Raw genomic sequence first — 26,131 nt, forward strand, 5'->3', positions numbered from 1 at the left:
TATAAAACATTGACATTTGATTTAACAAAAACGAATGTAAATATTTAACGAAAATTCAGTTTTCGTTTCGTTTTAAACACAGATCCTGTGCGACCCTGGGTTCCTCCAATCTTTTTGTACCACTACTGCTGCTCTAACCTTTTAAGAAGCACTCTGCGCTGTGCCCTGTCTACTCTCTACAGTGTTAGGCCAACACCTTCTTGTGACTGTATTGTCATTTTCCACAATGTCAAGCAGATTCTCTGCTGCCCTGCATTTCCTGATACATCAATTTAGCTCTGCCCAGTTGTGCTGCTGTCCCGCTGGTCATATGATGCTGTGAGGACAGTCCCCATAGGAAATAATCAGGATGAGAAAATAATTATTCTTTTTTGCCCATGCAAATAATTTGTCTGTTTTATAATGTCAGGGACTAAAAGAAAACTGTTGAACTTGATAGACATTTTTTATTTATTTTGGCTTTGCTGATTACTATTTTATAAAGATATTAATGCTTCATTGCCTTAGTCTTTTCGAAGTGAAGTAAAACATTAAAAATATATTACCTTTACAGAGGAATAAAACCTGCAGTGATCTTGGGTTTGTGTCACATTATTAACAGGGAAAACACAAGCTTTAGTTTATGTGATAATCTATTTGTTAGAGATGCTGTTGGTCAAACCACTCCTTGTTTATAGTATGTTGAAATAATTAATTGTACTGTGAGATTTAGGCGGTGTCTGCTAATCCGATTACTGATAATTTTGACACTTAATATAAACCTCCTTGTACACTTTTACATTTGAGATGTAGTTTGTGATATACGACTCATTAAGGGCTGGATTACAAGTGGAGTGTAAAATTATCATGCGCCCACAAATGGGCACGCGATAAGTAACCAGTGCTTATAAAATTAACCAGAGATCAGATCTTTGGTTCATTTTATAAATGTGCCCCAAATGCCCCTAAAATGCAGTGTAGTGTATTTTACTGAACAATAAAGATAGCAGCATCTTTATGTTTTTAATAAAATAACTGCACTAGGCAATATTTTGGGCGTCAAGTTGGCAGGAGTGAGGTGAGTGTGGGCAGGTATTACACAGTGCTAATATTGCCCTAAATGTTGCAGTTTCCTGGTTTATGTTTACTTATAAATGAGTAAGTATTAGTAAAACAGTAAAGATGTCTAGAAATGGTCCTAAAAAAATAATCATATTTTAAACAACAACGCACAATTCACAACATTTCAGTCACCAAACAAAGGGGTCAATTTCAATCTTTCCCATCTTTTTTGATACGGAAAAACAGGAACAGCTGGGATTTTTTCCTTAACAAAGTGATCACAATTATTCTTAATTAAAAAGAGACAAGCTGGACAACTCCATGAGATTTGATCTCCAGTTTGCTTCCACAGCACCCTGAACTATCAATAATGGATGTTGATCCACAAACCTTAGAACCAATGCACCAAACTAACAAATCTAAAATGTTGAATTCACACTTTTTTCTCCTTCCTTATGACCTCCACAGCCACATCAGAAACAACATGAAAACATGACTAATATTTATTATTATTATACTTTATTTATGAAGCGCAAACATGTTCTGCAGTTCTGTTCATGGGTACAATTCATTTAAATAAAACAATGATGTAAAACATCTAAGAAACAAGATAACATTTGACAAACACATACACGAGGAATTGAGGGCCCTATCCCTGTGGGAACTTACAATCTAGAAGGGTAGGACGTTGAGAAACAGGAGGTAAGGACTGCAAGAGTGAGAAAGATGTTAAAGGAACAGTCAAGTCCTAAAAAAACTTGTATGATTCAAATAGGGCTTGTAATTTTAAACAGCTTTCCAATTTACTTGTATCACCAATTTTGCATTGTTCTCTTGGTATTCTTAGCTGAAAGCTAAACCTAGGAGGTTCATATGCTAATTTCTTAGACCTTGAAGGCCACCTCTAATCTGAATGCATTTTGTCAGTTTTTCACCACTAGAGGGTGTTAGTTCAAGTGTTTCATATCAATAACATTGAGCTCATGCACGTGAAGTTACCTAGGAGTGAGCACTGATTGACTAAGATGCAAGTCTGTCAAAATAACTGAAATAAGGGGCAGTTTGCAGAGGCTTAGATACAAGGTAGTTACAGAGGTAAAACGTAAACTATTATAACTGTGTTGGTTATGCAAAACTGGGGAATAGGTATGTCAGGTTATTGCTGAGTGACATTAGATAGTTAGATAGTATATATATATATATATATATATATATATATATATACACACACACACACACATACCTATATATGATAAGATAAAATAAAATAATTCATTTGTAGATGAAACTGGCTAATGTAAGTTAAATTCTAAAATCAGAATTTTAAGCCCAAAACCCTCTCTACATCCAATACACAGACTGCCTTCTGTGACCAGATACACATTACAGGCCAGAATTTCTCAATTATCCACTTCAAAGGAAGCCTGTATAAGCAGTTTTCCTATCTGATGGATTGTCCCATACTGTGTTCAAATACACGAACTTCAGATGTTACGTCTCCATGGAATAGCAAATAAATCTACTTTGAAACATATGTATGGTTGAATGCATAAGATTGAAACTTTAAAACCTTATTTCTTGTGTCTGATTTTCAAATATTTAATATGTGCCTCAGACTGTCCAAATCATATGTATAAATAAATGGATCTGATAGAAATGCCTAATTATATTATATTGGATAAATATATCCAAAAAAATATAAATATATTGGATAAATGTCTGCTGTGTTAAATAAATAACCACATCTTTAAAAATGTTTAACCAATTTATTTCAAAATAAATAACATTCTTTTGTTTTTCAGATATCTGAGATACAAACTAGGTTCCATATATGACTAGTAGATACTAATATATGAATGCCTATATAATGTGTGACCTGAATCATATAGCCTATACACTAAATATTAAAATAATATCCACAGATATGAAATATTTATATAAATATGGGATAATAATCAAATGTAAATATAGCTATATGAAATAACATCAGACCGCCACTCACAAGGTATGTATGTGATATTAAGATGAAAATTATAAACTAAAATATTAATTGGATCCATGCTGAAAATGTTCTAGTCCTTTTCATAAAGATGTAACTTTAAAATGCATCTTTGAAAATATTATAAGTAGTATAACATGTTTAGTATGAAAATACTCAGATGAAATGTTATTATATGGTCCCATATACTGTATGTTGAACATATAATTTATTAATGTCAGGAAATAGTAATTATATTAAAGATACATTTGGCTATAATAGTATTTTACTAACAAAGTCGTTTTCCTGCTCATGTTGCCCTCTGGTGGTTTAAGCAAAAATTGCAACCAAAGGGGATTGTAGTATCAAATAACCATATGCATTCTCAAAGAACCAATGAAATGTTCCACTTCAAAGGGCCTATCAGAGACAAGCATTGATTAGTGTGTATCCGAATGTTCACCAATGATTAGAATAGAGGTGGGCTTTATCACTTGATAAAGTCTCATGCATAGAGAAAAAAAAGGAGAGACATGCTTCTGAATTTTGACTGAATGACTTACTTGCTGCCATGGACATCAGTCTCTAGAAAGCAACATTGGGCCTAAACATTTTATTCTCAGAATTGCATATACCTCTTTATATATGACGGTGAACGGATCTATCTGAAAAAGCTGAACTCTTATCTGGTTATGTCGTAAAGTATAAGCGATTGTTAAGTTTTTTTTAAATATTAAAATCAAAGGTATTCTATAACTATAATTAAATTGTAGCTGTGATTTAAAAGGGTATTTTGTACTTTAAATGTATGTCCCATTGGCCTGTGTAGCTTAGAAATAATTATATTGATGCTAAGTTATTTTATTGCTAGGAAAAATAATTTGTATTTTGGTATTTATAAGTCAGTCTTACTTGTGAAATCTCTTAGATTAATTGGAATATAAATTGGCTGTTGCATTAATAATATACAATTTCTGGTGTTTTAATTGAAGTTATATAGAACCATTTGTGGGCTAAATGGTTTAATTTATACTTTTCTGAAAGTATTGTTAATTAAATACTGTTAAAGGACCCGTCAACACTATACAAAACAGTAATAAAAATATTCCTTGTGCAATATAAAATGTTTCTAACACTACCTTAGCGTTTTTATTTCATTTTTTCCCCTCAAATTCGTGTTTTCCATTTGTGGCCGCTTTCCCTGTCCTCTTTATCATGTGAGTGTCCTTTTCGAATGAAAAATGCATATACGTATAAGCATTTTTCATTCACTGTGCAGCCGCAACCGGAAGTGGTGACGTCACGAGTGGCGTCACCGGCACATCGGCATCGCGCTTCTTTGGTGGAGCAGCGCACATAAAAGGATTTGCACTGTCCACAGAAGCAGAAGAGCGCCTGCGTGCCAAGAAGACATAGAGCTGCCTGACTTCCAGCCTGCTTGTCAATGTAGCAGGTATGCTGGAACATATTTTCCGCAGACCAAACAGTTTATTTAGTAATCAGATCTTTTGCAGTACACTTATTAATTGCGGATATCATATTATATCAAACTTACTATATGATTTTACTAATCTGATCGATTGGCAATTTTGTCAACATTCATAAAACAGGTAGCTTGTTTAACCCGGCCAGTCCTAGAGATAAGAAATTATTCTGTCAGCATGACAGAATTTATACAATTGATATAAAAAAAACACACATGTATTTTTAGCATTTCAACTGTCTTCAGTCCATTTGGTAATGACACTGTTCCAGGTATGCAGATTATCAGGTTCAGTATTTCTAAATTGTATTAAATGCATCAAAAGGTTCTGGCAAACAACCATGTAATATTGCAGTCCCCTAAGGTAGCAAAATGGTTAATTGCAATTTAAAAAAAAAAAGTGGGTCTTTTTATGTCAGGCACTGACTGAACCAGCCTTGATAGTACCAATGACTCTCCACATTTTGCTTTTAGAATCAACCAGTGTCTTTATAAGTTATTTCTTACTGGCATTGCATGGAGATTTATTTCAGAAATAGCTCTGCACCAGCACCAGAGATAACTATCCTACAAATAGATGATCAGACTCCCCTAAGTGGCTCTGATGGTAATACTTTTAAAATTTTGCCTTGAAAGATAGCCAATATTTCCCTAGGCGGCAATGTATTAACCATATCTTTCCACAAGGGGGACCCTAAGCCCCCTAAAGGGGGAGATCACTCTCAATTCCTCGCAGAAATTGAGAAAGTTAAAGATGATCTATTTATCCCTATGCAAGTACATGACCTTGGAAAAACTAACGCCTAGATTTAGAGTTCTGCGTTAGCCGTCAAAAGCAGCGTTAAGGGGTCCTAACGCTGCTTTTGGCCGCCCGCTGGTATTTAGAGTCAGGCAGGAAAGGGTCTAACGCTTACTTTCCAGCTGCTACTTTTCCATACCGCAGATCCCCTTACGCCAATTGCGTATCCTATCTTTTCAATGGGATCTTCCTAACGCTGGTATTTAGAGTCTTGGCTGAAGTGAGCGGTAGACCCTCTACCGACAAGACTCCTAACGCCCATGGAAAGGCTGTAGTTAAGAGCTTTATGGGCTAACGCTGGTATATAAAGCTCTTAACTACAGTGCTCTAAAGTACACTAACACCCATAAACTACCTATGTACCCCTAAACCGAGGTCCCCCCACATCGCCGCCACTATAATAAATATTTTTAACCCCTAATCTGCTGACCGCACATCGCCGCCACCTACATTATCCCTATGAACCCCTAATCTGCTGCCCCTAACATCTCTGACACCTACATAATATTTATTAACCCCTAATCTGCCCCCCCATGTTGCCGCTACCTTATCTACATTTATTAACCCCTAATCTGCCGACCAGACCTCGCCGCTACTATAATAAATGTATTAACCCCTAAAGCTAAGCCTAACCCTAACACCCCCCTAAATTAAATATAATTTTAATCTAACAAAATAAATTAAATCATTAACTAAAGTATTCCTATTTAAAACTAAATACTTACCTGTAAAATAAACCCTAATATAGCTACAATATAACGAATAATTATATTGTAGCTATTTTAGGATTTATATTTATTTTACAGGCAACTTTGTATTTATTTTAACTAGGTACAATAGCTATTAAATAGTTATTTACTATTTAATAGCTACCTAGTTAAAATAATTACAAAATTACCTGTAAAATAAATCCAAACCTAAGTTACAATTAAACCTAACACTACACTATCAATAAATTAATTAAATAAATTACCTACAATTACATACAATTAAATAAACTAAACTAAATTACAAAAAAAAAAAAAACACTAAATTACAAAAAATAAAAAAGGATTACAAGAATATTAGGCTAATTACACCTACTCTAAGCCCCCTAATAAAATAAAAAAGCCCCCCAAAATAATAAAATTCCCTACCTTATTCTAAATTAAAAAGTAATCAGCTCTTTTACCAGCCCTTAAAAGGGCTTTTTGCGGGGCATGCCCCAAAGTAATCAGCTCTATTGCCAAAAAAAAAAATACAACCCCACCAACATTAAAACCCACTACCCACATACCCCTACTCTAACCCAAACCCCCCTTAAATAAACCTAACACTACCCCCCTGAAGATCTCCCTACCTTGAGTCGTCTTCACCCAGCCGGGCCGAAGTCTTCATCCGATGGGGCAGAAGAGGACATCCAGACCGACAGAAGTCTTCATCCTATCCGGGCAGAAGAGGACATCTTCATCCAAGCGGCATCTTCTATCTTCATCCATCCGGAGCGGAGCCATATACTTTCCAGCCGACGCGGATCCATCCTCTTCATCCGACGCCTACTCGCCGAATGAAGGTTCCTTTAAATGACGTCATCCAAGATGGCGTCCCTCGAATTCTGCCAATCGGAATTAAGGTAGGAAAAATCTGATTGGCTGATTGAATCAGATTAAAGTTCAATCCGATTGGCTGATCCAATCAGCCAATCAGATTGAGCTTGCATTCTATTGGCTGTTCCGATCAATCGGAATTTGAGGGACGCCATCTTGGATGACATCATTTAAAGGAACCTTCATTCGTCGAGTAGGCATCGGTTGAAGAGGATGGATCCGCGTCGGCTGGAAAGAAGATGGCTCCGCTCCGCTCCTCTCAGGATGGATGAAGATAGAAGATGCCGCTTGGATGAAGATGTCTGCCGGTCCGGATGTCCTCTTCTGTCCGGATAGGATGAAGACTTCTGCCAGTCTGGATGTCCTCTTCTGCCCCATCGGATGAAGACTTCGGCCCGGCTGGGTGAAGACGACTCAAGGTAGGGAGATCTTCAGGGGGTAGTGTTAGGTTTATTTAAGGGGGGTTTGGGTTAGAGTAGGGGTATGTGGGTGGTGGGTTTTAATGTTGGGGGGGTTGTATTTTTTTTTACAGGCAAAAGAGCTGATTACTTTGGGGCATGCCCTGCAAAAAGCCCTTTTAAGGGCTGGTAAAAGAGCTGATTACTTTTCAATTTAGAATAGGGTAGGGACCTTTATTATTTTGGGGGGCTTTTTTATTTTATTAGGGGGGCTTAGAGTAGGTGTAATTAGCTAATATTCTTGTAATCTTTTTTTATTTTTTGTAATTTAGTGGGGGTTTTTTGTAATTTAGTTTAGTTTATTTAATTGTATGTAATTGTAGGTAATTTATTTAATTAATTTATTGATAGTGTAGTGTTAGGTTTAATTGTAACTTAGGTTAGGATTTATTTTACAGGTAATTTGGTAATTATTTTAACTAGGTAGCTATTAAATAGTTAATAACTATTTAATAGCTATTGTACCTAGTTAAAATAAATACAAAGTTGCCTGTAAAATAAATAGAAATCCTAAAATAGATACAATATAATCATTCGTTATATTGTAGCTATGTTAGGGTTTATTTTACAGGTAAATTTTTATTTTTAAATAGGAATACTTTAGTTAATAAGAGTTAATTTATTTAGTTAGATTAAAATTATATTTAATTTAGGGGGGTGTTAGGGTTAGACTTAGCTTTAGGGGTTAATACATTTATTATAATAGCGGCGAGGTCCGGTCGGCAGATTAGGGGTTAATACTTGAAGTTAGGTGGCGGCGATGTTGGGTGGGCAGATTAGGGGTTAATACTATTTATTCTAGTGTTTGCGAGGCGGGAGTGCGGCGGTTTAGGGGTTAATACATTTATTCTAGTGGCGGCGAGGTCCGGTCGGCAGATTAGGGGTTAATAAGTATAGGTAAGGTAGCGGCGACATTGGGGGGGCAGATTAGGGGTTAATAAATATAATATAGGGGTCGGCAGTGTTAGGGGCAGCAGATTAGGGGTTCATAGGGATAATGTAGGTTGCGGCGGTGTCCGGAGCGGCAGATTAGGGGTTAATAATAATATGCAGGGGTCAGCGATAGCGGGGGCGGCAGATTAGAGGTTAATAAGTATAAGGTTAGTGGTGTTTAGACTCGGAGTTCATGTTAGGGTGTTAGGTGCAGACTTAGAAAGTTCCCCATAGGAAACAATGGGGTTGCGTTAGGAGCTGAACGCTGCTTTTTTGCAGGTGTTAGGTTTTTTTTCAGCCAGCTCAGCCCCATTGTTTCCTATGGGGATATCGTGCACGAGCACATTTTCCCAGCTTACCGCTACCGTATGTAACGCTGGTATTGAGAGTTGAAGTGGAGCTAAGTTAGGCTCAACGCACCCTTTTTTGAGCCTAACGCAGCCCCTCAGACAACTCTAAATACCATGTTGTTGGAAAGGTGCACTGGGAAAAAAAGCAGCATTAGCTATGCGGGTCTTTACCGACAAAACTCTAAATCTAGCCGTAAGTATGCTAAATTAAACTTAAAACAGGAAGTTAGCTACATAAGCGAAGGCTTATTAGCGCAGATCGCTGAACCTAAAATTATTAAATTTCTTTCCCCCCAAGATCTCTGGGTCCATGACTTGATGACCTGGATGACAACCCAGAAAGCTATAACATCACAGCTAAATGTTTATTATCTATCTTCATAGGTAAATAAATCAACGAAACACCTGTTTTAAATACTCCCCATAATCAAATATATATTGACAATGATCTCTTACACAGATATGCCATACAAATAGATTTGATTAACCTTTGCCTCTGGAGCAGGTTAAAGGGGGACCCTGAAATATTTCAGGACGAAAATGCAGCCCTGAAATCAAACCAGCAAATGCCAAATGCTGTGAATATGCAGGTGTCTAACAATGTTGTAATCCCTGCTGGGGCTGATAAATTCCTCTTATCCTTACAGGTAAAAAGGGGTCAGAAATTAAAAACTTCTGAAACACTAATATGCATCTCCCATAGAATGCAAAATCTGGGTATAACAATGACCCATACCCTTATGGTAAATATTGGAACTATTCCATTACGTTATTGTGCATAACATGACCCCCACAGGATATCACATTGTCCAAGGAAACTACCATAGGATATGCTCTAGAATCCAGTTACTACACTTTTGGATTCCAGAATAATATAATTGGCCTAATACCTGAAGGATACTTAACTGAAGAACAGTTAATAGAACAATCCTTTGCATCTATGCCAGAGGGATTGTTTTCAATTCAGTCTTTTTATCCTTCAGCTCAGAGGAAGGCATCTGTAAAATTGAAGAAGCCTCCCTAGTATTTGATCAGCCGATCAAAGTGCAAGAATACCCCAATACCCAGAATCATGGGGGCAATGTAAATTATAATCAAGGGGATCTCACCTCTAGGTTGGAAGAAGCCTATGAGATAGGACAGCCTGAAATCTTTCCAGGATTTCAGCAAATAGTCGAAGAGCAAATCTCCTTAGCTAATGGCTGTTCCAGTGATAATGAACGTCGACAGCTACGAGAACTCCTTATGGAGTACAAGGATATTTTTGCTAGGGATTCTTATGACTGTAGGACTACAGACCTGCACATTGCAAGAATCCAGAAACCCAATGCACCACCTGTCTTTGTTAAACAATACAGACTTCCTTTCGCCTCATATGATTCTCTTGCAGAAATCATAAGGAACTTGGAAGAAAGAGGTATTATCCGACAGGTGCACAGCTCTTATAATAATCCTATGCTAGTTATTCTTAAACCCAATGGACATTGGCATTTGTGTACTGACTTAAGACAGCTAAACAAACGAGTGTATATGATGAATGGCCTGTGCCATACATTGACCAGTACCTAGCGCAGGTGCAGGGATCCAAAATATTCACTGCCATTGATTGTGCACAGGGATATTGGACCATAAAGGTACATGTGGAGGACCAGTATAAGCTCGCATTCTTCTTCCAAAAGCTCCAGTATGCATTCCAAAGGCTCCCATTTTGGATACATAAATTCAGGACATGAATTTGCTGTATTCATGCATAAGGCTATGCCTGATGCACTGGAAAGGGGGACCTTATCTTATATTGATTCTGTGTTAATCAAAAGCCCAGACTTTGAAAAACACATCACAGAACTTAAACACCTCCTCAGTCAACTTAAAAGGGCAGGTGTCAAATTATCCCTACAAAAAGCTCAATGGTGCCGCACTCGTGTAAACTTCTTGGGACATGAAGTTACTTCTGAAGGGTTAAATCCTCAGAAGAAAAAGGTGGAAGCTATAATAAATTCTAAGAATCGAGCTAACTTAAAGGAATTAAGATCATTCCTGGGTATGGCAAATTATTCTCGCAAATGTATTGATAATTATGCAGAATTAGCTAAACCACTGCTACTTCTTCTAAAAAAGGATGTGAAATGGCACTGGAGTGAGGCTCAAGAGACAGCCATCAGTGAGCTGAAGAGTAAACTCATTGAAGCACCTTGTTTAGTGTACCCTAAAGGGGCTAAACCTTTCTACTTAGAGACAGGTTACACAGATATAAGCATGAGTGCTGTCTTATACCAAAAGCATGATAACTTAAGCAAAGTCATTGCTTCTGCAAGCAAAACTTTATCCCCAGTAGAAATAATATTTAGTGATTGCGAAAAAGCCCTTTTATCTACTGTATGGGCTCTACAAAATTTCCACAGCTATATATACGGCGAGAAAATTATTGTAGAAACGACCCACCAGCCTTTGCTATATCTGCAAAATGAGAGAATAAGAGATGAGAACCTGTCCAATAGCCGCATAACAGCTTGGCATTTTCCTTACAAGGCTGGCCTTTAGAAATTTGCTATAAACAAAATAAAAATAATCCAGTCACACAGGGGCTTGCTGAGCTCCATGACTGTACTGCTAAGGATTATGGGGAAGAGTTCTTAGAAGATGATTTCCTAGAGGAACAATTGCTTTCCCCATATAAAATATACAATGAGGACCATTGTCAAACATTAGCTTGGGTATATGTTGATGGTTGTTCTTACCATGCCAATATTGAAAATGAGCGCAGATTAGTTGCTGGCATTGGTATAACTTGGGCAAATGGATTCCCAAATATTTCTATAGGTTTCAACATTGGACCAAGATCCAGTCAAGTTGCAGAACTCACTGCTGTTCTAAAAACTATTGAGATGGCTATTGAACAAGGTATTCATGAATTTGTGATCATTACTGACTCAAATTATGTGCGTGACAATTTTGTTGAATACCTGCCAACTTGGAAAAGAAATGGCATTCAGAAAACTAACAACAAACCAGTCAAACATGGCAATTTGTTCTGCAAAATTGATGAATTAGTGGTGTCCAATGGTGTAACCATACACTGGAAAAAGACCAAGGGTCCTTCCAGGATTCTAGGTTCTGATAAGGAAGGCAATGATCTTGCAGATTCATTGGCCAAACAAGGATCCATAACTGGAGAACTCCTAAATATCGACCACTTAATGGGTGCAATTCAGGTAGAAGCCATTACCAGAAACCAGGCTAAACAACAAAGTGAGCCTAACCTGATACAATGGAGTCAGGATTATCCTAGTGAAGACCTGATCACTAGTCAAAAGGAAGACCCCATTAATATTATAAACACATAGAAGACCCTGAAAACAACCCCATCTCAAAAGAGTACTGTACTGGTAAGGAAGATCTTAGAATTTTGATGAAATCCAAATCACAATTCAAATAACAGGATGGTTTGTTAATTAGAACATCCAAAACAGGTATCCAACAATGGATGGTACCTACCCAGTTCAGAGGTCTCATGCTTCAACATGCCCATGATGCTCCCACATCTAGCCATTGTGGTCGAGACGATAGGATCATAAAATTGTATATAACGATTAATGAGTAAAAGCAGAGCAAGCAATATTAAAAGTTGCCAACTTTATTTGGCACACTATAGATACAGCAACGAGTTTTTCAGCAAAGAAAAATGCAGTTTCATCAGGCTGTTGACCTTGTCGGATCCTGTGTGTTGTCCTCCTAATACCTGGGCTTACTGATATCTGGATGACTTCTACACACTGAGGGATCCCCGCTGCGGTGGTTGGTGCTCCTTTCCATGTGACCTGACACTGGCGTGTGGGCGTTTCTGCCTTTAGACATGTATATGTATGTATCTCTATGGTAAAGCCCTTTGCTTGCCTTTTTGTTTTCTAATACCTGAGACCTCATATCTTTGAGCCCTTACAACTTTTTTTTATTAATTTTTATTAGTGTTGTCATGAGTGTAACTATACTTTGTAATGTATTTTTTATGTGTTTTGTGCAACTTTTTTGTTTCACAAAACAGTTAACTAGAGCTCTGAGGATGCAATACTCATTATAGAGTAAATTGTGACATGCAGAAATACACGCGATAAACCTCTTTTTGCTTGAATATAACTGTCAATGTGCCACTCATAATCTAGCCCTTAATATAGTATTATAAAGTTTTTAATTATTCACAGTAAAAAACTTTTTTATATACTTTCATTTTGCCCCCTTTTCTTGTAAATTAAGTCTGAAAAATTTGAGTTTTCCACTTCTGAGAATTGGAAGTGCACACTTCATAATTTACAATCCAGAAAAGAACTAATAAGATAAGAGACTGGAAAACAATTGATATTTTGTTACAAAATAACAATACCAAGTCTACTCTAACAAGTCTGGATTGGCTCCTCCAAATAAGGCAAGTGTTGGGTGGAGTTTGAACAATGAAAAACAAATGCAACAAACAAGGAGTTTATTCATACATTTTCATATTCGCCTAACATATTGATGTATTGCAGGACTGCAAGAAAATCTTGTAATTACATGGTCTTTACTGTACCTTTAAATTACCATACATGTATTTTCTTTCACATTTGATTCACAATGTGTTCTTCTCTGTTATAGATAACTGTACTTACCATCAGTTCAGGTGGAAAGATGAGCTCTTGTGTCTGATCTAATGGCACAAATTCTTCTTTATTGAATAGTGTTGGTGTTATCTTTTGAAGAGAACAACAGCTGTCAGTGCATTGTTTAATACTTTGTGTAGCTTTACATGCTGTAGCATCGATTTACTGCAGGAGGTAACAATGAAACCCACCATTTTTCTTTCATGATTCAGATAGTGAATACAATTTTAAGCAACTTTGAAATGTACTGCTATTATCAAATGTGCTCTATTATCTTGATCTCCTTTGTTAAAGTAGCAGCAATGTACTACAGCAGTGATGGATAACCTTGGCACGCCTGATGTTTCTGAACTACATTTCCCATGATGCTCAAAGAGACTTCAAAGTGGCTAAGCATCATGGGAAATGTAGTTTAAAAACAACTGGGGTGCCAAGGTTAGCCATCACTGTACTACAGGGACCTAGAAAAATAAAACATCTGGTGAGCCAATAACAAGAGGCATATATGAGAAGCTACGATTTACCGGCTAACTCTCAGTGGTGCATTTCTGCTTCTGAGCCCACCTAGGTATGCTCTTTGATAAAGGATGCCAAGAGAACAAAGCAAATAAATAACAGAAGTAAACAGGAAAATTGTTTCATATTGCATGCCCTATCTGAATCATAAGAGTTTTATTCTGACATTACTGTCCCTGTACTGAAAGAACATTTTCTACTTCCATTAGTAAATATGCTTCTAGTAAAAGTTATTATTGTGTTTCACCGGCATACGCACATATGCTTTGAGGGCCCATGCTGCAGTATTTAAACATCCCACCTTCTTAGAGAGTATCTTGTATGACACAAATTAAGGCTTTCCAAGAACAATACACACCACCACCAGCTCTCTGAGCGTGAATACTGGTGCACAGGCCCTCACAGCATATGTGCATATGCCGGTGAAAATTATGCAGCTCAAGTGAGTGTGACCCCTGGTGATTTGCTAGATGGGGCAGAGTTTTTTAATCACACTACAAAACTGTTGATGTTTAAATGAACAGTCATTTAATGCAAGTTTCAAAAGATCAACCACAGGAGTGCATGTGTATCCTCCTATAAATGCATATTATACTGGATCAGGTTGGTAAGGAAGGAACCTCACACCAATGACTACAGCGTAACAAGGGCACTCCAATGTACATCCAAAAGAGAGCCACATCAATATATTTTATTTATATGTTGATAGGAAACAAATCAATATTTTGGGACACAGCCCTTAATCATGCTTAATTTAACATATACGATACTATCCTTATAAACACTAAATAAGCAACAGAGACACTTGCGAAACTACAATTTATTAACCCATTAATTTTTTCACAAAGTTAGACCAATCTATAATCCCCCTAGTGGCATAGAAGAATCACAACAACCACAAAAATGACCTAAGTCTCCCAAAATATTTTAATAATACATTTTCTTAAAGAATTTATATGGAAAAAAAAACAATTCTAATAACCTGTCACCTTATAAAAAAAATCAAATTATTCATTGTATTAACAGCTGTCTTTACACTTTATACTACTAACAATTTTTGTTAACTTAATAAAATATAAAAATTTGGAAATTACTAATAAACTGATAGCACTCAAATAAATACAAAATACAAAACAGCAAAAGTGCAAATAAGCATAGATATGTTAAAGGAAAGTCCAAATAGGCAAAAAATCTGCCTCATGTGCTTGATTGCAGAGGATCACAGGAAGATATGCAAGGAAGGAAAAGGACAAATATTGTGAAATATGTATAGATTAACTAATTCAATCCCACAGGGAACAATACTCACATTGGAGAGAGCTATAACTAAGCTCTTAGTGATGTTGCAGGTAGTTATAAAACCCCCAGCTCACAAGGATACTCCCAGGATATAGTAGTTAAAAAAAAACAAGGACAGAAAAACAAACTGTATTAGTCAGATACTAAATGAGCAAAAATCCAACGCACGTTTCACTAGTCTGAATCGATGCCAGTGAAACGTGTGTTGGATTTTTGTGGTCATACACGGACAAAACTTTAGGGCCTCCAGATGATTGCAAATTGTAAAGCTGTTTGGCTGTTTGCTTTTGCTGGTTTGTCTTATGCCCATTTAGTATCTGACTAATACAGTCTGTTTTTCTGTACTTGCTCTTAATTAAATATTATAACTACTATATCCTGGGAGTATCCTTGTGAGCTGTGGGGTTTTATACCTACCTGCAACATCACTAAGAGCTTAGTTATAGCACTCTCCAATGTGAGTATTGTTCACTGTGGGATTGGATTAGTTAATCCATACATATTTTGCTATATTTTTTTCCTTTTCCTTCCTTGCATATCTTCCTGTGATTTTCTGCATTTAAGCACCTAAGGAAAATGTTCTGCCTACAGTATTAGGACTTTCCTTTAACATATCCTTGCTTATTTGTTTTTTTGTATTATAAAATTTCTGTTAACTTGTATACTGATCAATATAAAAGAGATCAATCAATATCTTTATTCACCCGTAATTAGAAATGTAAACTGATTAAAGTGACATTAAACACTAAAATAAACATGTGTGCTACCATTATAGAACCTTAGTCACACTGCAGGTATCTGAAGTCAGCACTGGAAAGTAGTAAAAGCTTGAGTTCAATATGGCAGCATCCATGACTAGAGGGAGGTGCGACATAACCTCAATACTATTCTTATAAAATGTATTTAGTGTTTAGTGTCCCTTTAATGCTATGATTAGCTTTAATAAAATGTGATCATTTTTTTTCCAAATGAAGTGTAGGTTCCCTATATTCTGATAGCCAATAATATTTCCAAAAGTTGGTTAAAAGTACCTGTGTTTCTGGCAGCATATTTTCTCCATCTCTTCGGTTCATACAGCAATCCTACGGAAAAGGGATTTACATAAAACATTTCAGTTTTTCAGTGGATAAATAGCCATAGCAGGAAAAAAAAGGCTACTTACTTTAGCAAACGTCCTGCATCCATCCAGAATTGGTCTGTATCCTGTACATCGACAGAGGTTACCTAAAACATGCAAAAGGATCAGTAACATCTATAAACTTGTATACAATCGCTACTTAGGTCTTTGTGAATAATCATTGATCACTATTATGTGGATTTTAAAGTATTAAAAATTGTTATTTATCTTGTTAATCTCCTGATTTTGTAACCCCCCAAAAAACAAATGCCCAGTATTAATGACAAACAAAATGGTGATTTTGTAGGTTTGGAAATTATATTACAGGTTGTAGGACCAATATGTTGACTAATACCTTATAAGAGTGTGCTGTAATGCTGCTGATAAGTGGCATGCATGCAAATGACTTGTTATGCTCCAAACCCACAGAGATATGTGTGTAGGTCTTTTTAGGGAATTTGAACATGGACATTATCAGTATAATGGTCAAGTGTGTTTGGTGGGTTATTGATTTAATTTTAGTGTAAAAGTGCTTATTATTAACTATTTTACTTTAATTAATTGACATTGCTTCCTAGTGTTGTCCAGAATGGTGTGTGTGGGGGGGGGGGGGTAATATCATTGTGGTTTTTCCCATTCACAAATCCAATGTTCCATTTAAAAACTTTTTGGGGTACTTGGTTAAAAGTAGTGTTGTCTAGAGTTTCTAAAGTCATTTTAGCAGTGCAATTTAATAAGTTAAAAATGGGCTTGTAAACATGTCATTAAGTATGTAGGTTTGGATTATTTTCAGACAAAGAGGACCTATGTTAAGTATAGGGCCATATTTCATCAAAATTGATCATTTAAAAAGTTCTAACGATGAGCAAGGGCTCATCATCAGCCGTTATCATGCTAATAATTATTAAATGGTAGATTGTGATCAAACCCTAAATGGTATTCTAAAAGTTGTTTTCATTATTATTAACACTTTCATTGCATTTCACTTTTAAAGGGATATGAAACACAAAAAAAGTTATTTTGTGATTCAGATAGAGCATGTCATTTTACAAAAGCTTTCAATTTACTTCTATGATCAAATTGATTTTGTTTCCATGATATTCTGGGTTAAAGAGATACCTAGGTAGGCATCTGGAGCAGTACATGGCAGGAAATAGTGCTGCCATCTAGTGCTCTTGCAAATGGATAACATTCTTGCAAACTTGCTACCAAATTGTGCTCCTGAAATGGGCCGGCTCCTAAACATACGTCTTTGCTTTTCAACAAAAAAAATACCAAATGAACCGCATCCTCTATCTGAATCAGGAAAGAAAAATTTGGGTTTCAGATCCCTTTAAGAAACCATTACCTTTGGTTTTGTTTAGTTTAGTAAATATACCTGACAAAGCATTGGAAATCTGCTCCATGGTGGGCTCTGGGTGGTTCCTCAGTAAGGAATACATGGACATCACCATACCAGGAGTGCAGAATCCACACTGAGACCCATGAGCTTTAGCAATCCTTTCCTATGGAGTAAGGAAATTAATTTTCTACGTAGGATTTCTGGAAACTGCAAAAACTGGGAGCTGGCTAATACCATTACCTGTACTGGATGTAGTCTGGTTGCTGAATTTCCAATTCCTTCTGTAGTGGTCACAGCCATGCCATGCAAGGAACATATGGGCAGCAGACAGGCAGTTGCTGGGTAATGCCTTGCAAATTGTAAAGGGGAAGAAATAACAGGACAAAGTGGAAGAAAACATTTTCTAATATGCACTGTAGACATTACATTCCAATAGAATAAAGTACATAATGGATACTAACAGATGTTGCAAGACCATCTAACAACTGGAATTGGGAAGTCACCTGGACAAAAAGATGTCTTAAAAAATAAATAAAAATAGAGGTGTATTTTAAGGTTCTTCTGACGCCAGTTCACTACCTCTACCTACAAATTCCTGGGCTTCCTTGGAGAGGATATGGCAGGACAGGAGATATATTTCATATTTGCTGTCCTGCCCTGTTCTCTTAACTATCTGCTCATGTGTAGGACAGTTTACTAAGGTTTATTGGACAAGCAGCTTTAAGGGTTATTGCACAGCTAACAATCAGCTAGATTCCGAGTTATGCGCGCTATAGGGAAATTAACGAACGCAACAAAAGTTGCATTATTTAACCCTCTATAGTGCAGCCATTACAAGTTTTCAAACAGCAGGCTTGTGCATGCGATATGGTGGTTTTAAGCTCCATACCGCACAAAATACAAGCGCTGTTTTGAAGTGCTCGCTCATGCTTTCCCCATAGATATCAATGGGGAAATCACCTGCGATCATGGAATGAAAAGCTCCGTAACACAGCCTTATTAATGTTTATGGGGAAAAATAAAGTTACGCTTAAACCTAACACCCTGTCATAAACCCCACGTCTAAATACCCCTAATCTGCTGCCCCCGACATCCCCGCCACCTACATAATGTTAAAGTTATTGACCCCTATTCCCCTGTACCCCAACATCGCCCACACTATAATAAATATATCAACCCCTATTCTGCTGCTCCCCAACATCGCCGCAAAGTTATTAACCCCTAAACCTCTGGCCTCTCACATCACTGCCATTAAATAAACCTATTAACTCCCAAACCGCCAGCCCCCACATCGCAACAACCTAAATTAAACTATATGTTAACCCCTAAACCTAACCCTAACGTAACCCTTACCCTAAACCTAACCCTAACACCCCTTAACTTTCACATAATTAAAATAGAGCTAAATTAAACTTACAATTATTAACTAAAAAATTACTATTTAAAACTAAATACAAACTTACCTGTGAAATAAAACATAAGCTAGATCCAATATAACTAATAGTTATATTGTAGCTAGCTTAGGTTTATTTTTATTTCACTGGTAAGTTTGTATTTATTTTAACTAGGTAGACTTGTAATTAAATAGTTATTAACTATTTACTAACTACCTAGTTAAAATAAATACAAACTTACCTGTGAAATAAAACCTAACCTGCCTCACTATAACCTAAAATGATCTAAAACAATAAAAATTATTCCTATTCTAATACCCTTTAAAAAAAAAAAACACCCCAAAATAAAAAAGCCTAATATAGAATAAACTACCAAGGGCCCATAAGAGTGCCTTTTGTGGGCCCATAAAAGGGCCTTTTGTAGGGCATTGCCCTAAAGTTAACAGCTCTTTTTCTACAAAACAAACACCCCCTAACAGTATACAAACCCCCACCCCCCAAACCTACAAAATAAAAATAAAGTAAAACCTAATCTACCCATTGCCCTGAAAAGGTAATTTGTATGGGCATTGCCCTTAAAAGGGCATATAGCTCTTTTTCCTGACCTTAAAAGGGCATTTAGCTCTTTTATGAAATGCCCAAGCCCTAATCTAAAAATAAAAACCCACCCCAAAACAAAAAAAAATACATTACACAAGATAACAAATTATCAAAAATAATAAAAATGATTCCTATTCTAATACCCATTTAAAAAAACACCCCAAAATAAAAAATCGAATCTAGAATAAACTACCAATAGCCCTAAAAAGAGCCTTTTGTAGGGCATTGCCCTAAGTTAAACAGCTCTTTTACCTGAAAAAAATACAAATACCCACTAACATTACAAAACCCCACCCCCACCAAACCCACAAAATAAAAAAACTATTTAAAGCTAACCATTGCCCTGAAAATGGCAATTGAATGGGCATTTATCTCTTTTGCTTTGCCCTGAAAAGGGCATTTAGCTTGTTTACGAAAAGCCCAAACTCTAAACAAAAAAAAAAAAACACCAAAAAAACCTTTAAAAAAACTAACCCCAGAAGATCCACTTACAGTTTTTGAAGTTCCGCTTGAACCATCTTCATCCAGGTGGCAAAGTCCTCATCCAGGCAGCGAGAAGTCTTCATCCAGGCGACCTCTTCTATCTTCATCCAGGGGGCGAAGTCCTCATCCAGGCGGCGAAAAGTCTTCATCCAGACGGCCTCTTCTATCTTCATCCAGGTGACAGCTTCTATCTTCATCCTGGCGGCACGGAGCGGGTCCATCCTTAAGAAATCTGGTGCAGAGCATCCTCTTCATACGGTCGCCACCGTACACTGAATCTTCAATGCAAGGTACGCAATTCAAGATGGCATCCCTTGCATTCCTATTGGCTGATTTGGTTTTGGAAATTCAAATCAGCCAATAGGATGAGAGCTACTGAAATCCTATTGGCTGTTCAAAACAGCCAATAGGATGAGAGTTTCTGAAATTCTATTGGCTGTTCAACTCAGCTTTTCTTTTTTATAAATTTTTTCGCTCTGTTTCCCATTCTCTCAAGCCTATTATATATATATCATATATAGGAGCATGGATATACATTTGCAGAATTAATTTATTTTTATTTTTTTCTCAATTTGATTTTTTGCAATTATGTCTCAAACTGAACCTGCCTCTGATGTTACCATAGGATTTGAGCTGCTAAAACAGGTATTTAACAAAGCTAAGTATGCATGTTGTAATTAAGCTGATCTAAATTATTCAGCTTTATTATGTGGCTCTTGTTTAACAAATTGTTAAATATATCTATGAGTACAAATACATACACTGTTATTCCATCTCAGTCTAAATGTACATAGCATTACTGCAGAAATTTAAGATTTTATTGCTACAGCTATAGAGAAGGCAATAAGTGCTATTTTGCCTTCAAATAAATGTAAAAGGTTCTCGCAACATTTTCCTAAACTTAGTGAATTAACTGACCTTCAGCATACTGACGTATCCTCTACTGATGGGGTCTCCTCTGATTCAGAGGATGCCACGTCAGAGACTGATATAGACAAATCTTTTGTATATAAGTTAGAATATATTCGTTCTCTCTTAAAGGAAGTTTTGTTTACTTTGGGTATTGAGGAGTCTAAATCTCCTGATGATGATGATAAAGCTAGTAATTGTCTAAATTCTGTATTTAAGACTACTGTTATTACTCCTGAAGTATTTCCTATTCCTGATGCTATCTCTAATGTGATTGATAAAGAATGATCTAAACCTAGTACCTCTTTTAACCTTTCTTCTAGGTTTAAGAAATTGTATCCTTTACCTTTACCCAAGGATCCTTTAGATAGGAAGCTTGAATCCTATCCAAGAAGGGCATATTTGCATTCTGGCTATATTCTATGGTTGATGTTGCTGCTGTTTCTACTTTTTGGTTGGACAGTTTAGCACAGCAGTTGTTTTCAGATTCTGCATTATCTAACATTATTGTTTTACTTCAACATGCAAATCATTTTATTTGTGATGCTATATTGGATGTTAGGAAGATCAATGTCAAATCCATGTCTTTATCAATTCTAACTAGAAGAGCTTCATGGCTTAAATCTTGGAATGCTGACATGGTGTATATAACTAGATTATTATCTCTCTCTTTTCAAGGTAAAAATCTTTTTGGTTCACAATTGGATTCTATTATCTCCACTGTTACTGGGGGTAAGGGAGTTATTCTGCCCCAAGACAATAAATCTAAGGGTAAATTTAAAGCTCCCAATCGTTTTCGTTCCTTTCGTCAGAATAGAGAACAGAAAACCACTCCTTCCCCTAAGGCCCCTGGCTCTAATTGGAGAACCTCTCCGAATTGGAATAAATCCAAGCATTATAAGAAACCAAATCCTGCCCCTAAACCTATATAAAGGTGCGGCCCTCAAGCCAGTTCTTCTGGTAGGGGCCAGACTAAAGCTATTTTAAAGAGTTTGGACAGACTCTGTCCAAAATCAGTGGATTCAGCATATAATTTCGTAGGGGTGTCGAATAGGATTTAAAATAAGACTTCCTTTGGGAAGATTCTTTCTTACCCATGTAACAACAAAAACAGTAAAAGCTCAAGTCTTTCTGAAATGTGTTTCAGATCTAGAACTTTCAGCGGTAATTTTTCACAGTTCCACAGCAGGAACACGGATTGGGGTTTTTATTCAAATCTATTCATTGTACCTATGAAGGAAAATTCTTTCAGACCTATTTTGGATCTGAAAACTTTAAATGGTTTTGTAAAAGACCCTACTTTCAAGATGGTGACTATAAGGACTATTCTACCTTTTGTTCAGCAAGGTCACTAGACGTGATCCTTTTTGCTTGTTTTCATATGAGTCCTCTACAATTTTGCATGTGGCACCAATGGTGCAGGGATTATACTCAGTTTTCACAACTTTTAAATCCCAACTCTCCACTCTCTCTGACTTGGTGGTTATACCATCACCTTATTGTTTAAGGGGCCTCCTTTGTTTGTCCTACCTGGACTGTGATCACAACAGATGCACGTCTCTCAGGTTGGGAAGCTGTTTGGGTGTCTCTGTTTGCACAAGGAGTTTAAAATCCTCGAGAGGTGAGGCTACCAATCTATATCTCAGAACTCTGTGCTATTTTCAGAGCTCTTCAGGCTTGGCCTCTATTAAAGAGAGAATTGTATATTCGGTTTCAAACAGACAATGTCACAACAGTGGCATATGTCAATCATCAAGGGGGAACTCGCAGTCCCCTAGCAATAAAAGAAGTATCTCTAATACTTTCTTGGGCAGAATCCAATTCTTGTCTAATCACTGCGATTCATATACCAGGTGTAGATAATTTTGTAAGTGGATTATCTCAGCCATCAGATTCTACATCCAGGGAGTAGTCTTTCCATCCAGATTTGTTCTATCAGATAGTGCAGATGTGGGGTCCTCCAGACATAGATCTGATGGCCTTTCATCTAAACAAGAAACTTCCCAGATACCTCACCAGGTCCAGGGATCCTCAGGCGGAAATGATGAATGCTCTAGCAGTTCTGTGGTTTTACCAACCTGTTTACATTTTTCACCTCTGGGAGTGATCTCAAAGATCATAATGGAACAATCTTATGTGTTTCTGATAGCACCAGCATGGCCTCACAGGTTCTGGTATGCGGACCTTGTTCAAATGTCCATTTGCCAGCCTTGGTCACTTCCTATAAGACCAGACCATTTGTCTCAATGCCCAGTTTTCCATCAGGATCTCAAATCTCTAAATTTGAAGGCATGGAAATTGAATGCTTAGTTCTTAGTCATAGACATTTCTCTGGCTCAGTAAATAACACTATGATACAGGCTCGTAAGTCTGTTTCAAGTAAGATTTATCATAGGGTTTGGAAAACCTATATTCCATGGTGTTCCACTTATGATTATCCGTGGCATTCCTTTAGAGTTCATAGAATTTTACAGTTTCTTCAGGATGGTTTGGATAAAGGTTTGTCTGCCAATACTTTGAAGGACAAATCTCTGTTCTTTCTGTCTTATTTCATAGAAAGATTGCTAAGCTTCCAGATATTCACTGTTTTGTTCAGGTTTTGATCATATCAAGCCTGTTATTTAAGCAATTGCTCCTCCTTGGAGTGTCAATTTGGTTTTAAAGATTTTGCAGGCTCCTTCTTTTGAACCTATGTATTCTTTGAAAATTAAACTACTTTCTTGGAAAGTTTTATTTCTGAATTGTCTGCTCTCTCTTGCGAGTCTACTTATCTTATTTTCTATCAAGATAAAGCTGTTTTGCTGACTTCATTTAAATTTTTGCCAAAGGTTGTGAATTCTAACAACATCAATAGGGAAATTATTGTTACCTCTATGTGTCCTAATCCTAAGAATACTTTCGAAAGGTCTTTACATTCTTTGGATGTGGTAAGAGCTTTGAAATATTATGTTGAGGCTACTAAAGATTTCAGAAAGACTTCTAGTTTATTTGTTATTTTTTCTGGTTCCAGAAAAGGTCACAAAGTCTCTGCCATTTCCTTGGCATCTTGGTTGAAGCTTTTGATTCACAAAGCCTATTTGGAGGCGGGGCAGTCTCCACCTCAGCGTATTACAGCTCATTCTACTAGATTAGTCGCCACATCTTGGGCTTTCAAGAATGAAGCTTCAGTTGATCAAAGTTGCAAAGCAGCAACTTGGTCTTCTTTGCATACATTTACTAAATTTTACAATTTTGTTGTGTTTGCTTCTTTGGAAGCAGCCTTTGGTAGAAAGGTTCTTCAGGCAGCTGTGTGATTTTAGTGCCTATGATTTGAGTTTTTTTGAAATTTTTAAGAAAACAAATATTTTTTGTATTTAATTTCTCAGTGAATATAGCTGTTTTTATTTTATCCCTCCCTCTCTAGTGACTCGTGGACTTCCACATATTGGGTATTATATCCTATACATCACTAGCTCATGGACTCTTGCCACTTACATGAAAGAAAACATAATTTATGTAAGAACTTACCTGATAAATTCATTTCTTTCATAGTGGCAAGAGTCCATCCTATTTTTTGGGGGGTTATGTTTATATATATATATATATATATATATATATATATATATATATATATATATATATATATATATATATATATATATATATATATATATATATATATATATATATATATATACACAAAAAAGTGGCCTGGAAGGCGCTTATATGCAAATATAAGTATAATTTAACAAATGGTACAGGTAGTGATAAAAATATTGATAAACACAATCCTGAATTATATATGCATGACTTGGAATTAATGTATTAAAACAAATGAAATACACAATTCATATATATTGTAATAAACGAAAAGTTCATATAAAATGTAATATATAGAAATATAAGATGATGTAGACAGGTGTGGGATCTTATCCAATATATCCCCCACTCAGATGTGCACTTACTTCAAAAACGCTCAATGATATGTGGTAAGGATGATTCGTGTCAGCGAAAAAATGGCACCTCCTGGAGTATGGAAACTTGATCACCGGAGCTGTATCTCCCCTGATGTCAGTAGTAAATAACTCTGTATTAGCACCTGGTTGTCAGTCTTGCTTCACAGATGTCTATAGCATTACGTTAGTTTGGATTTTAATTAGAAGGATTCTAGATATGAATACAACGTTCCATCATGATCCGACCACACCTCCTAAACAAACGTCAGCTCACCCTGATTATTGACATATGCCACAGTTGTGATATTGTCTCTCTGAAATCAAATGAACGGTTCTCTCTTCAAGAGAGGCCAAATCTGAAGAGCCCTAAAAATAGCATGGAGTTCCAAAATATTGATTGGTAATCTTGCCTCTTGATATTTCCAAACCCCTTGTGCTGTCAGAGATCCCCAGACAGCTCCCCAACCTGAAAGACTCACACCTGTTGTGATCACGGTCCAGGTTGGACGAACAAAAGAGGCCCCTTGAACTATACGATGGTGATCTAACCACCAAGTCAGAGATAGTCGAACATTGGGATTTAAGGATATTAATTGTGATATCCTTGTATAATCCCTGCACCAATAGTTCAGCATACAAAGCTGAAGAGATTTCATGTGAAAACAAGCAAAGGATTTCGCGTCCGATGCTGCAGTCATGAGACCTAAAACCTCCATGCACTGAAGGGAATGACTGAGACTGAAGGTTCCGACAGGCTGCAACCAACTTCAAACGTTTCTTGTCTGTTAGAGACAAAGTCATGGATACTGAATCTATCTGGAAACCTAAAAATGTGACCCTTGTCTGAGGAATCAAAGAACTTTTTGGTTAATTGATCCTCCAACCATGTCTTTGAAGAAACAACATTAGTTGATTCGTGTGAGATTCTGCAGAACGTAAAGACTGAGCAAGTACCAAGATATTGTCCAAATAAGGAAACACTGCAATACCCCGCTCTCTGATTAAAGAGAAAAGGGCACCGAGAACCTTTGAAAAGATCCTAGGAGCTGTTGCTAGGCCAAAAGGAAGAGCAACAAATTGGTAATGCTTGTCTAGAAAAGAGAATCTCAGGAACTGATAGTGATCTGGATGAATTGGAATATGAAGATATGCATCCTGTAAGTCTATTGTGGACATATAATGCCCTTGCTGAACAAAAGGAAGAATAGTCCTTATAGTCACCATTTTGAATGTTGGTATTCTTACATAACGATTCAAGATTTTTAGGTCTGAATGAA

At 36.6% G+C, this 26,131-nt stretch overlaps 1 protein-coding gene across 1 annotated transcript in view; it reads right to left on the minus strand.

The window, feature by feature from the left end:
* LOC128645612 (aldehyde oxidase 1-like) overlaps positions 1 to 26,131 on the minus strand; it is a 365,796-nt gene that overhangs the window by 282,986 nt on the left and 56,679 nt on the right. The window contains exons 4-8 of the mRNA XM_053698719.1: positions 17,774 to 17,882; positions 17,570 to 17,696; positions 16,237 to 16,298; positions 16,106 to 16,156; positions 13,269 to 13,349 (exon numbers count right to left, since the gene is read on the minus strand). Of these exons, the coding sequence (XP_053554694.1) occupies positions 13,269 to 13,349; positions 16,106 to 16,156; positions 16,237 to 16,298; positions 17,570 to 17,696; positions 17,774 to 17,882 (430 nt within the window). The remainder of the gene's footprint in view (positions 1 to 13,268; positions 13,350 to 16,105; positions 16,157 to 16,236; positions 16,299 to 17,569; positions 17,697 to 17,773; positions 17,883 to 26,131) is intronic.

The sequence above is a fragment of the Bombina bombina genome, chromosome 1 (genome assembly GCF_027579735.1).
Source record: "Bombina bombina isolate aBomBom1 chromosome 1, aBomBom1.pri, whole genome shotgun sequence".
Classification (NCBI taxonomy): domain Eukaryota; kingdom Metazoa; phylum Chordata; class Amphibia; order Anura; family Bombinatoridae; genus Bombina; species Bombina bombina.